The sequence below is a fragment of the Tiliqua scincoides genome, chromosome 4 (genome assembly GCF_035046505.1).
Source record: "Tiliqua scincoides isolate rTilSci1 chromosome 4, rTilSci1.hap2, whole genome shotgun sequence".
Classification (NCBI taxonomy): domain Eukaryota; kingdom Metazoa; phylum Chordata; class Lepidosauria; order Squamata; family Scincidae; genus Tiliqua; species Tiliqua scincoides.
In genome coordinates, this window is record NC_089824.1 from 50,281,723 (window position 1) to 50,295,694 (window position 13,972).

General features: G+C 42.2%; 1 protein-coding gene and 1 pseudogene across 1 annotated transcript in view; one reads left to right on the plus strand and one right to left on the minus strand.

Annotated features, from left to right (window-relative positions):
• Window positions 1–12,981, plus strand: part of LOC136648310 (ras-related protein Rab-10-like) — a 49,008-nt gene extending 36,027 nt beyond the window's left edge. The window contains exons 5-6 of the mRNA XM_066624423.1: window positions 631–732; window positions 11,138–12,981. Of these exons, the coding sequence (XP_066480520.1) occupies window positions 631–732; window positions 11,138–11,215 (180 nt within the window). The 3' untranslated portion in view covers window positions 11,216–12,981. The remainder of the gene's footprint in view (window positions 1–630; window positions 733–11,137) is intronic.
• Window positions 2,893–3,011, minus strand: LOC136650314 (5S ribosomal RNA; annotated as a pseudogene).
• Window positions 12,982–13,972: the final 991 nt, after the last annotated feature.

Consider the following 13,972-nt stretch of genomic DNA (forward strand, 5'->3'; position numbering starts at 1 on the left):
TTATTTGATTTTGGAATAATATCAAATGAAAAACCTTGGACAACTACTACTTTCAGTTTAAATACATTATTCTGTGCAACAGTAAATTGATTTAAAATTGGAATAGTTTATTTGGGTTTTAAATGCAAAATATCTGCTTGATGGGTCCCATAGATATGTTTCCTTTGGGGAATCCAAAGTGATAAGCTACCTTGAGCATTACTGGAAATCCAGGGTAAAATTCTTTTAAATAAATAAATTTTATAAATAAGGGTTGATTTGAACCTTGAAGAGAATTTTTGCTACAGATTACTGAAATTAATCAGAACTCCCAGTACATTGAAAGCTATGATGAAAACCTCCAACTATCACAATCTACGTATCCCACATTGACTGTTGGTTAGGACTTATTATCCAATAATTAGAGGGGAAATGAAATGGTCCAGAAATGTCTTGAGATAGACTTCATCCTAACCTTAAACAATTTACTTTGAAATGTTCATTGATTTCAGTGTGTAAATGTGTTTATAATCAGGACTATGTAAGCCCCTTTTTAAATTGTTTTTGCTATGAATTATACTTTGATTGGAAGCATTAAATTCAGTAGTCTGTGTCAAAATACACAGTCTCTCATTCCCTTTTGTTTTCCAGCTTGCTTGGGAGTATGGAATACCTTTTTTTGAAACCAGTGCTAAAGACAACACAAACATTGAAGATGCCTTTTTAGTGCTAGCCAAAGAAATATTGAACAAGGTAGGTTATTTCGTTGGAAAAAAAAGTGCAGATTGAGAAGGATGTGGATAAAGCCAAATATGTCAGGTTTTTTTTCCCTTAGATATAGGTTGCAATCCTAACCACACTTTCCTGAGAGTAAGCCCCACTGAACAAAATAGGACTTACTTCTAAGTAAACCTGGTTAGGATTGTGCCCTAAATCATGCATTCAATTGTTTGAAGGATGCTGCAGTTTATAGGTCAGTGTCCTGTAAATTTCCATTTGGGACCAATACCACGTGTCTGGAGATACTGGTCCCAAATGGAAATTTTAAACTGCGCTGAAACAGAAGCTTATAAATTATGTTCATTTTTCTGCAATGCAAAGATCAGAGAGCACAAAGAGCTCAGTAACAGAACTGTAATTTCTCTGAGCAGACTTGCTTAGGAAGCTCTTTCTTAAAGCCAAGGGATTTGAAGTGTGTTTGCTTATGGATAAAGGTTCCACAAAGGTTCTGTTGAATGAAGAGCCTGTGCCTTACTTACAAGCAAGAGACGATAATAACTGAATTTTAGAATGTTTTCCAAATTGTTGTTCATGAGCTGCTTGGGAGCAATATCCTTTGACAATATTTAGTGCTAATGCCACTTCCTTTGGATTCCTTTCTCCCTCCTTTGGGCAGGAAGAGAAAGCAAAAACAAAAATGGAGTTTATTCCCAATTAGAACCTTTCCAAAGAAAGCACAGATAAAGCCTCACCCCCTTATGCATGTGCATTCAGCTGAAAGATGATAAAATAGAGAGAACCTGTAGAGATCATAGCACTCTACAGGTGCTAAAAGGTCTATATGTAAAAGGTGTGAACCCTCTTCCTCTGGCTTGGTCCAGAACTGTCACTGAAGCAGGAAGCCAAAGCAAAGCTGAAGGCTGAAGCAAAGACTTGGAGTAAAAACTGGAAGTTGAATCTGCAAGGAGGTCTCACTGTGGAGTTGTTGCACTAGTAGCTGATAAATTGATGCTGAAGTCTTTTTATAACAATAGGAGCAGTAAAAGCCATGCTCCTTCCTGTATCTTTGCTGAGTCTTGATCAGGGCATGCATCTGAACTTGCTTCCTCCTGGTATGCCTGTGAAAAGGAGGCATCTGGCATCCAAACTAACACTTTGTCCAAGGTTCTAGATTGCAGTCTTAACTCTTCATCATTGCTATTCTTGGGAACAATGGAAGGGGGTCTAAATATGAGCCATTACTTCTATGGAGATATTAACCTCCTTACAGAATGTCTTCAGAAGGGGTAAACTTTGGCGGTCCTCAGGGGCTGCGACTTCTGGGGGATCATTGCCTATGCCAACAGCCCCTTCAGGGTCTGCTCCTTCTCTTCCCTGGAGGTCTTATCAGGGTTTGGGTCAAATTATGGCTAGGTCCTGACAGTGGGTGAGCAAATTCCCTTCTGCCTATATCTGAAGGGGAGAATAGTAGCACTAGTGCATAGACGAATGAGCTGTTTCTGTTGTCTCATTCTTCCGCTGATCTTCACTTTTATACATGAGCACTGAGAAGAGGCTGTATGAACTGTCTCCCCACAAGCAGCTGGCTAGTAAAATGTTTTTCAGACTGTTGCCTATGGATTCTCCTCATTTTCTCAATAAAGAACTTGAACTTCCATTCAGGACTTCCTTATCGAACTGTTGAGCATTAACAGTGACCCAAGAGTACTTCTGTTTAATCACATCCCAAAGATTAGATTTTCAGTCACAAAGGCCTTAATTGGCTATCGGCAGAGAGTAGTTTAAGCAGCCAAATGAATGAAGACTACTAGAAGCCTGCAACCAAAGAATTGGTTTGTTTAGTTCAAATCAGTATATGAAATTCATTACCTCACTGTGCTCCACCACTACTTTATCATCCTCACTTGTCCTTAAGATGATTAAATAACAATACTCTGAGTGACCATTAAACCCACAGCTGCAGAATTCATCCTCCCATGTAATTCCTTCAAAGTTCAGGAACTTTCTCAGAGTCAAGACTTTCCAACCCTTGTCTCCTAGTCTATAGTCCCAATATTTTTCTCCAGGTCTGCCTCTTCCACCTCCCTTCTCTGAAGTTCATTTATATCGCTCACTGTTTACTCTGGCCTTTTCCTTCAGCCATCCTATCTCTGTAATGGTTGGCAACCTTCAGTCTTGAAAGACTATGGTATAAGCCTACAACACCTGGTATTCCCAGGCAGTCTCCCATCCAAGTACTAACCAGGCCTGACCCTGCTTAGCTTCCGAGTTCAGATGAGATCAGGCATCTGTAGGGTAATCTTTCTACCTATTCAGACTTCCTCCCATCAGCTTTCTATTCCCTAGTCTGCCCAGCACAACTTCTCTTTCTCTTAAGGCCTGGGTTGAATTCCAGCCAAACTGTCAACTATGGCTTCATGCAGAAGCTGAACTGTGAACATGTGCAGCACAATCCTAAGCTGCACTTGGGCCAGTGCAAGTCTCTTGCACCAACCCAGGAGGGTCGCAAATGTGCCATAAAACACATTTATGCCTCCTCATGAGCAAGCTGTGCCAGCACACAGAGGTGTGCAGGCACACAGAGGCTGAATCCAGCCTCCCTGGCGGCTTGTGGGTGCGGAGGAGGCTCTGGGGTGGGTGGGGAGGAGGTGTGGAGGAGACGAGAGGGAGGCATTCCTGGGTGGAGGGAGGGCAGGCAGTGGGTGGCCCCAGGGGCGGGTGGATGGAGAGCGGAAGGCAGGACTGGGATCAGGCAATTATGCCAGATCCCAACCCCCGTTCCCAGGGATTTCGGAGCGGCTTGAAGCCGCTCTGCTCTCCTCAGTCTTGCACCACCTCAGGAGGGGCCAGGGTGCCTTGCCCAGGGGTAAGGGGAAAAGTTTCCCCTTGCCTCTTGCTGAGATGATTCTGGCTCCTATTCTGCACTGGATACAGCGCAAGCGTCTTGGCTTGCCTGTTCCAGTGCAGGATAGGATTGCGCCCTTAGTTGCTTAGTTTTCTTCTCTGAAAATTTTGGATGTTCATGGAAACTAGATACCATCACACCCGCTTACCCAATTGGCATCAGAGACATCAAAAACACAATATTTTCCCTTCTAAAGAATGTAGCTATTCAGGAGCAAGCAGACAAATTGATTACTTGTTCTTTCTAGAGGAGCTTTGACTTCCCAGCATAAACTTGCTGGGACTGGAAGGCAAAGTTCTCCCACCTCTTGCTAACTCCCCAGACTCAATAATGTTTTAATTTGCTCCAAGTCCTTTGCATCACCAGTGTACCAGCATTTTGTACAAACTATCATAGTTTGCACTAAAACCACAAATGTTATGACTGCCATTCTCTATACAAATAGTTTTCAGTGAGGAACACTCCCCCCTCAGGGGGTTTGAGGCAACTCAAATTACCAGTTCTGGAGCATGTGAGGAGTTAAAACATAAGAGAAGTTTATTAAACTGTGCTGAGGTATCTGTTTAACTGTGTGTAATGTAAGCTCTTTTGACAATGGGCGAGTTTCATGAAAATATATCAGTTATCAAAAGGTGCTTGCTGTTCACAGTAGTTATTCCATGTGAGTTGGCAATTTTTTCATTCTTCATAGCAAACAGTGATAGCATCATGTCTTCTAATGTTGGGAACAGCTGAACTCTGCCTTCCTTCACTTTGGAGCACTTTTCAGGAGTACATCTTCCTTAAGTATTTATGAAAATGTGTGTCAATAACCACGTGAAACTCATTCTTTTGCATAATGTCTGTTTTGACAAGATCTAGTTTCAGTGTCTGGGAATGATTGTGAGCTGCCTGGCTCATTTGATAGACTTTCACATTGTTCCAATTTTTCACTCCCTTTTGTGTATTCCCTAATCCTTGCATGTTGAAGTCAGACATCAGTTTTTCTGGTTAGGATTATATGATGTATGTCATACAAAAGTTGTAAGTTATGTGCTTAAAATTGGTGTTTGCAAATTCTGTCACAGCACTATTTATTTCTATCCAGAACTGAGTTCCATTAAGTTCAAAGGGACTTACTCTCAAGTATGTGTATATAGGATTGCAGCTTTATGGCCTAATCCTGTACCCTGCCAGCCCAGAGCATACAGCTCCGCAAACAGATCACACATTGCATGCTAGTGGGGCACCAGACGGCCTGGGAGAGGCAAGTATAGGATCTTGGCATGCACAGCTGCTGCCAAGATCTCCCCTCTTAGCCATGCACCATCCACAGTTCAGCCCACTCCCTGCTTCAATTCTCCTTCCAAACCTCCCCCTCTGCCACCTTATATGCTCTAGCAAGATGTCCAGGAGCTGCAGGTGTACATATGGAGCCTGCAGCTCTGTAGCACACAGCGATGGTGTAACATTTGCTGAACCATCCTGGGACATATGGAAATATACCACAGGATCCAACTCTGTAACAGCACAATATGACTGCGCTGCCAGTTCATTTCTCTAGTTTGGTATCTATTCCCACAAAAGCTGCCTTCTACTGAATGAGACCAGTGGCCTATCTAGTTCAGAACTGTCTCAGCGTCTCTCTAGTTTCAGGAATATTTCCCAGTCCTACATGGTAATATCTGGGATTGAACCTAGATCTTCTACATAGGTACTTACCACTGAAATATGGCCCTTCCCCTTAAAAGCTTCCCTGACATGGGATTGAACCAGGACAATGGAAATGAAATTGCTGAATCCTAACCACCAGGGATAGGCTGAAATCTAGGCGATGAAGTGTAGTTACAAGGGTGGTATTAGACTGAAACTGGAAGATGCAAGTTAAGCATGGTTTTAACTAAATTAAATGGTTCCTGGTTGAGTTCCTGGATGACTTGGGTAAGCCACCCAATTTCTCCCTCAGTTCCACAGGAATAAAATGGAGAATATATTGGGACTGATCTTACAGGGTGCTATGAGGATGTTATAAAGTAATTTTACTTATATGCTTTCCCATTTTCAGAAAAGGGGGGGGGAGATGGGGTGGGGGAGGTCACATCAAGTCTGTGAAGGGGTGGGTTCAGCAGCAGTGGTGCCTACTGAATCCTTACCCCCTTCCTGAGCCTGATCTGTCTTCATGGGTCAGAGTTGACTTGCTCCAGTGATATTGCTGGCACAGACCCAAGTACACCAGTCAAGCCAGCATGGATCTTCCCCCAGGGCAAGGGAACAAATGTTCCCTTACCCCAAGGAGGCCTCACCAGGCAAACCACCTTCCCCCCCCTCCCCGCTGCAGGATACTATGAACGTCACATTGTTGCAATTGCATCACTGCACAGGGAGTTATGGTGGATTTGACTGTAGGGCTGTAACCCTATTCACATTTACCTGGGAGTAAATCCTATTGAACTCAATGGGATTTAACGGTACTTCTTAATAGACTTGCATAGGATTATGCTGTAAAAAAGAAAAGGCCAAATTAAATCATATTTCAAACTTTTAATTCATATTTGTGCTGAACAAACATGAATGCACTTAGTTGTTCAACAAAACAGGTTTGCAACTCAATAATGTCTTTATACTACTCAGCAACATAATTCAAAACCTCTGGTTATGCAGTTCACATGCCTTTTGCGCTACAAATTTTAATCTGTTTCGGGGAGCAATTATGAATTAAGGATTTGTTTGGCGCCCTCTGTACACCCATATCTCTTGAAACCTAACTACCCAGAACTTTCCAAAGAAAGGGCTGGTAATTACTGTGCAGAACAGGAGTCACCATAACATGGAATGTACATGGTCATGCTGTCTGGTTGGCACAGTATAAATACTCATAATTTGCACAGTCATAAAATATATGATTTATTGTGTCATTGATTGATGGAAATTGGTCATTGATGGAATTTAGTGTTAAGAGTTTTGTGTGTAGAATTTAATATTTGTGTATTCAGATATAATTGTAAATCGGTTTGTTTAAGGATTATTTATATAACTGATTTTTTAAAAAAAACTTTACTCATTAAAAAAATCAGACGTATTAAGCACACACTAATTGTTATTTATCCTGATTATTAGAGACTTGTGGCAGATTTTTTCATTCAGAGATTGAGGATTGTTAGAAACTATAGGAAACAGCTAGGAGATTTTCATTTAATTCCGAGGAAGTGAATAAAAGGAATTCTCATAAAAGAGAATTTTACTTGGATACTGCTGGGGCTAAACCTAATGTTTCAAAAATATTTTTGCCTTCTCAAAAAAACAGCCCACAAGCCCTAGTTTTGTAATGTGATACCAACTCAGTCACTATTTTAGAAAGATATTCATTCATTTCTTTTGCTCTTGCATCTGTTCTTTCCACCCACTCTCTCATTTTCAGAAACAAAAACGTTCAGAATGAAGAACACTATCCTGTGTAAGATTTTTTTTTACTGTTCCTTGTCTGGGTGATGTGGTGGTTTGAAAGGTGGACTTAAACCTGGAAGCTATAGGTTCGAATCCCCCCTCAGCCATGAAGCTTCCTGGGTGACCTTGGGCCAGTCACTTTCTCTTAGCCTCACCTACCTCACAGGGTTGTTGTGAGGACAAAAGGAGGGGAGCAGCTGTGTACACCACCCTGAGCTCTATGGAGGAAGGGCGGTATAAAAATGTGAAAAATAATAATAAATTATTATTAATTCCTAGTCCTCTATCTTGTTCTATGTTCACACTCCTGAGTGTTAAAAAGTGAAGCTTTCTCCTGACTGCAAGTTTTACCTGCAGTTATCTGGAATAATATTAGTCAGCAAGAACTGAAAAGCCAGGATTTTTACTGTACAAGAACTAACCATAGAGTCATCATCACCTGCTTTTTTGACAATTTAACACACATACCAATTATGATCTTGTTCATTTGATGTCATATGACAATTAGCCTCCACATGATGACCACATTTATTTATTTCATACAGGCAGTACTTGGATGGGAGACCGCCTGGGAATACCAGGTGCTGTAGGCTTATACCATAGTCTTTTGAGACTGAAGGTTGCCAACCTTCAATTATATACCGCCTTTCTTTGGTCGTCAGATTTCTCCTCAGACTTTAATCCAAGGCAGGCTGTTCTAAACCCCTGGAGGGATTTTTACAATTGAATAGTTCTAGTCTTTCATAGAACTCCTCGTTCCAGCTGGATTCCTTCCCAGTCTGGCCCTTCGCCTCCCATGCTCCACTTGAGGGCAACTCCTTTTTGCCACCGAGGGTCAGCTCATCAGTATATCAGCGCGTTGTCAGTTCTCGTGTACTTCCGGTTGTTTCGAACTGGCAAGAATTGTCTTCATTCTTTGTGTGAGATCATTGGCATTTGTAATGTCACTGTCATTCTAAGCATCTCCAAAGTTCATATTCCCACCATAACCCATATTTTAATTACTTGTAAAGTATGTTCATCAACAGCAACATAACTTCATGCATACTTTTCCTATAACTTTACTACTCTTCATACGAAGGAGTTGATCAAGCATGCCATGATAAATGGGAAATAATGAATCCTCTTCCAAATCTGCAGTTTTATTCAGCCTTGAAGCCCCTTCTTTTTATGAGTTCAGCATTGCTGAAAATCTGATGTCCCTTGTTCATTCTGTCAGCAATCCAATCTGTGCAAGCTGCTCAGCAATGATAGCACAAATTCAGCAGGATGTCCACCACATCCAAAGTCCACCCAAAGCGGGGGGGAGGGAGGAATACCAGAGGCCAGGCAACACCACACTGGGGCAAATGTCCCACTAATGCCACAGGCATCCATGGAAACCCCAACACAGCCCACCAATTATGGAGTGGCAACCTGATGTTGGCTCAGGGTCAGTCCAGCATGCACTGAGCCAATTGCCAATCAACTCAGCTCCAGTGCCAGTGACCAGAGATGTGTTACTAGAATGAACCAAGCAGGAGGACGGGGTAGGGGCAGGTCTAATGAATGACATCCAAGAAATATATATCTTGGCCACAGCAGAGGAAAAGATGGAGGACAACAATAATGTGAAATGAACACATAAGTGTCTCTGTGGCAAGGGTTTGAGTCCCCGAGCTGGAAGGAACACTTTTTGCTAAGGGAGGAACTAGCAATTACTATTATTACTTGAATCACTAACTATCGATTACACAGGCCTACAAAATTGAGGGTCAGAAAAGTTTTTCCCAAACTTTATGGTGGTTTGATATGAATTTGGGGTGCCGATTCCAAAAATGGCTTCTGTTTTGCCCTATCACTAGTTTTACCCATTTTGCCCTATCACTTTGCCCTTTGTCTAGTTTTGGAGATATAGTATAGCCTCATTAGTGAATGGTTCAAGCAGCTTCCTCATGAAGAAGCCATGGTATAGGCTTTCTCATGAGGAAGCTGCTTGAACCATTCACTAAAGACGCTATGCCGTGTCTCCAAAACTAGACGTGATAGGGCAAAATGGATGCCATTTTTTGAATCCGGACCCCAAATATACCCAGGAATTGGTGTAACGTATAAGGAAGCAAAATGTGTGTTGGCCTGTGTTATTATTATTATTATTTTATTAATTTGTACCCCGCCTTTTTAACCAACGGGCACACACTGTTGTTATTAGTCCTGACAACAAATATAGGAAAATCTTACTTCTTGGTAAAGCATCACATATTTACCACTGTGTAGTTTGGCCATCTTACTCTAATACAGCTGGTGATAATGTCATTGCCAGGTGTCACAGAACCAACATAGGCCAAGAGGACTCAGCCCAGCAGACTGTTTGGGAGAGGGCAGGTTTAAAAGAAGAAAGAGAGGAACATTTGAAGGTCGAAAGGAGGAGGAGAATGAAGTGAAAGGTGAAGCAGGGAGAAAAGTGCATCTGGAAAAAGATGGAGAGGCAAGACAGAGACAAGAGGAATAAGGTGGGAAAGGAATACAAGCTGGAGCAGGGTACAGACTGCTAGAGAGTGAGAAAGGAGAACCTAGGAAGGCATGGTCAGGGGGAAGGAGCCAGGACTGCTGGGAGAGGATTGCAGGGAAGTTCCTTACTATAAAAGAGCAGGAAGCCCCAATGGACAGAGGAAGGAAAATCCCCCAAAGCACTGTCCTACAACCCCAGGGAACCATAGGCACCCCCTGAATTGCAACCTTTTGGGAGGTGGCTTGACCACCACAAACCCTCTGCTAGTTTATTTACCTCCTCCCAGTGATCCAGGATCAGAAGACAGAGGGCCTCTAAGCCTTTGAAGATGCTTCCCCCCTATGGTTAACTAGGGAGAGTGACTGTGCAATGGATGATGGACTGTTCATTTATCCTTTGTAGACCAACATGCCTACCTTTGTTGAATAAACCCAAGTGCATTCTGTCATACATGCAATTTCTCTCTCCCTGAATACCCCAGCTAGGTCATAACCCATGCCCAACGATGTGGCTCTTCCCTTTGGGAATGAATTGGATGGTGTGGGGATGGCTACAATCATATATGAGAATATGTGGTAATATATACACAGTTTGTGAGATAATATAGATCAGGCAACCATATGATAAGCTTGTCATCTGTCCGCTAATATTCACAGGTGTACGCCAGCCATTTTCAACCACTGTGCACGGTACACTGGTGTGCCGTGAGTGGTCCACAGGTGTGCCACAGGAATTTGGGGGAAGGTCATTTATTAATAGGGCAAATGGGAGATGTGAGCCCCCACTAGCAACATGGTGTGCCTTGTTGATTGTCAAAAACCTGGTGGTATGCCTTGACCATTTTAGGGCCTTGTCAGTGTGCCATGAGATGGAAAAGGTTGAAAATCACTGTATGCTAATCATTTTTACAGGATTTTTGCAGTGAGATCCCACAGTTATGTATGAGGATCTTACTCCTCTCCCTAACAAAAGTGCAGCGCAATCCTGAACTGCACTTGGGCTGGCACAAATCCCTTACACCAGCCCAGGAGGGTTGCTAACGTGCTGTGAGGCACGTTTGCGCCTCCTTGTGGCTAGGCCGGTGTGTGGAAGCTTGCCAGCCTGCGGAGGCTAGAATAAGCCTCCGCACCAACGGACACTCTCAGTCTTGCGTTGGCCGAGCTTGGCCAATGTAAGACTCTGGGGTGGGCGGGGTGGTGGCAGGGAGCAGGCAGGAGGAAAGTTTTTCCAGGGCGGGTGGGGAGTGGGAGGTGGGGCTCTCCTGTTCCCAGGGAGTTCAGATTGGCTTCAAGCTGCTCCACTCTCCTTGGACTTGTGCCACCTCAGGAGGTGGCTTATATGGACCAGGGTGGCTTATCAGGAGGTAAGGGGAAAAGTTTCTCCTTACCTCTGGCTGAGCCACTTTGGGCACCTAGCCTCTGCTGGATACAGCACAAGCCTCTTGGCTTGCTTGTTCTAGCTCAGGATAGGATTGTGCCTTTAATTTCGTATTGTATTACTATTTTTTAAAGACTCCTAACTTAGAAGGTTTTAGTTCAGATAATAATCGTGTTACATGTTTATACTACTGATTTGCATTTGGAGTCAATTCTATAGTTGCTTCCTTTTTTGTTTTCCAGAGTTCTTGTGTACTGCTTGACGTGGATGCAGTAGACCTAAATGCAGGCACAAAAAAGACAACTTGCTGCAAATTGTGATTGTCTGTGTTGTCTGTCTAGTTTATCTATTTTGTACATACCAACTTTGAACTTCATATTTTTTTCATTCTCCTTTTCAGGTTGTATTTAGATGGTATTGTGTCCCTTATAACATTTTTAACTGCCTGTTATCCGTGTTTAAAACAAACAAATTCATGACTCGCACATAAGGTCATATTGTAAAGTCTATTTGAATGCAAACCTATGAAATATATCAGTGATAGTACTGAGCAAAGTTGATGTTTGTTTAGGAAAACACAGTAGTGTGGAATCCAACTAGCTCACCTAATCGGTACAAAGCATTTTGTAATGCTACAAGAAGCAAACTTGGCCTCTCCTATAGAGACATAATCTAAAAACACAACAAAGATAGATAAGCAAAGAAGAAAGGAAAAGGTAACTGTTTTTTCATACCTCAGCATCACCTGTCACAGAGAGCACTGGGACTGTACACCTATAGTTTTTAAGCAAAAACTGCTGTAAAAACTCTGCTTTTTAAAATGGCATTTGGTGTTGGGCAAGCTCTCTGAAGTTGGCTTGTATTTTTGGCTGGCTACTGAATTATTGTTTGTGATGATTATTACTGTATTATTGTTTTATTGTTAATTTGCACTGTTTACTTTTTGTTATAAACTCACTTTGGTTTCTGCAGGAAAAGGGTGGTAAAAAAGCTTTAAAAAAATGTAGCACCACTTCAGACATTTCATTGCTTTATATGATCCTGCACCTGGGAATGTCAGGAGGATCGCATGGAGGAAAGAATTGGCTGGCTTCCATATGTGAACTGGTCCAAAGTGAAAGTTGTGTTCTTATTTTAGTTTCAACTATGCATTCAAATGGTCTCTTTCATCTCTTGTGAATGGAAGCAGCACAGTCATCCTGAGGATCTGAAGTGATGAATAGACTCAAGTGTACTATTTGAAATATACTGGCTTTCAGTAAAAGGAAATTCAAAGGCATACAGTCTATAGATTATTTTGTTCAATTCTGTGATCTTTTTTATGGCTATGAAGTTTTGTTGAACAAAATTCAGAGAATTGGCTGAAAGATAGCATTTGGTAAAGGTCAAACACTCAGTAAAGATAATAGCATTATTTTTCTGGATGTGGAATTTAATTTCAATATTGGACAAAGCTAGTTGCAAGTTTAACTTACAGTTAGTTGAAAAAGGAAAAAGTGCCCTTTAAGAGGCTAGGTTAGAGCTGTTTGTTTCTGTTGAGTAAAATAGGATTACAACCTAAATCTTCGTGAACACAATGGGCCTGCATCTGAGTAAAATAAATAACACAATTTTCAAATGCTTCTAGGTTAGATACATCATGAACATAGCATAATACTGCTAAGGCTTTAAAAATCAGGATTCATTCAGTTCTAGGCAGAGTAATCCTATTTACTCAGAAGTAAGTTTCTCTGTATTCAATTATGTTTACCCCCAGGTCAGTGTGCGTAGGTTGTGATGTATACCTTGTTTTCCCCCCTATTCTTCCTGTATTTTTGGCACTTTTAACCTCAACAAACAAACTGATGACTTGCACATGAGCTAAAAAACTACTGAGGTATCATCTTGCAAACTGCCTTTGTTTGGAAACCCCAAATATATGCTATTTATGCATTTGGTTTTTCTTTCTATTTGGAATGGCTACCACCCTTCCAGGATTGGTAAGGTATTCCAGGTATACCCTTCTAGGGCAGTGATCCTCAAACTGGTGGGTCAGGACCCATGAACCTGAGAACCCTTGCTCTTTTCCTTTAAAGGGGTGGGGGCAGGGAGAAAGCACCGATGTGATCCCCAGGATTGTGCCGCTACTTGGGAGGGTGATTTTTAAACTTTCCTTACCTTCTGCTAGGATCCGGGGAGCCCTGTCTCTGCAAGGCTCCCCATGGCTTGTAAAAAGTGAAAGTTGCAATCCTGACCCACTTCCTATTTTGTGATTGCACCCTAGAAGTGGGTTGTGATCACAATATTCACTTTTTACAAGCTACAGGGAGCCCTGAAGAATGCTCTGCAGAGCTCTCTGCACCCCCCACCCCAGCAGAAGGTAAGGGAAGTTTAAAAATAGCCCCCCCTTTCCCCACAGTGGCATGATCCTGGTTATTGTGTCACTACTTTCCCCTCTCTCCTGCAAAGACTTGTCTCAGGAGATTTACTCCCAAGTTTGAGTACCAGTGTTCTAAGGTATTTCCCAACCCACAGCAAGTGTGGGGCTTTCTTTGCTGCTTACCTGATCGAACCATTTGTGGGAGCTTAGAAGAGAGCAGCCACTTACTCATCTGCAAGTGCAAGGTCTGGGGGTTCCTTGAGCAATGTAAGTAGCTTAAACAATTTCTGCCCAACACTGCATATACGCAACAGGGATCAAATGTGTACACCTGTGGGCTGGGCAGAAATGGGTTAAGCTATCTAGCTAGATTACGATTAGGGACTTTTTGTTACTTAGTCTGCTAAGTGACTCCAGTCAGCCTGCAAACTTCCCCCAGTTTAAGGGGGTGACACAGGTGGAGTGGGGTTATGAGCTGAAAGTTTTGAGTAGCATCCCATCTTCATCTGCTGGGCATTACTAGTTACTGCATCCATTTGGTGAAAACCTTTCTTTGTACTTTCCAGCCAAGCTCAGGCACTTTTCAACTGCCTGCATGTACTTTTACTACCCACCTTTTCTTTTGCTGTTTTTGTTAACTTTCTTTCTTTTGTACATTTAATAAAGTACTTAAATTTTTACCTGGTCCATGTTCATGGGAATTCATTGGACTGTCACA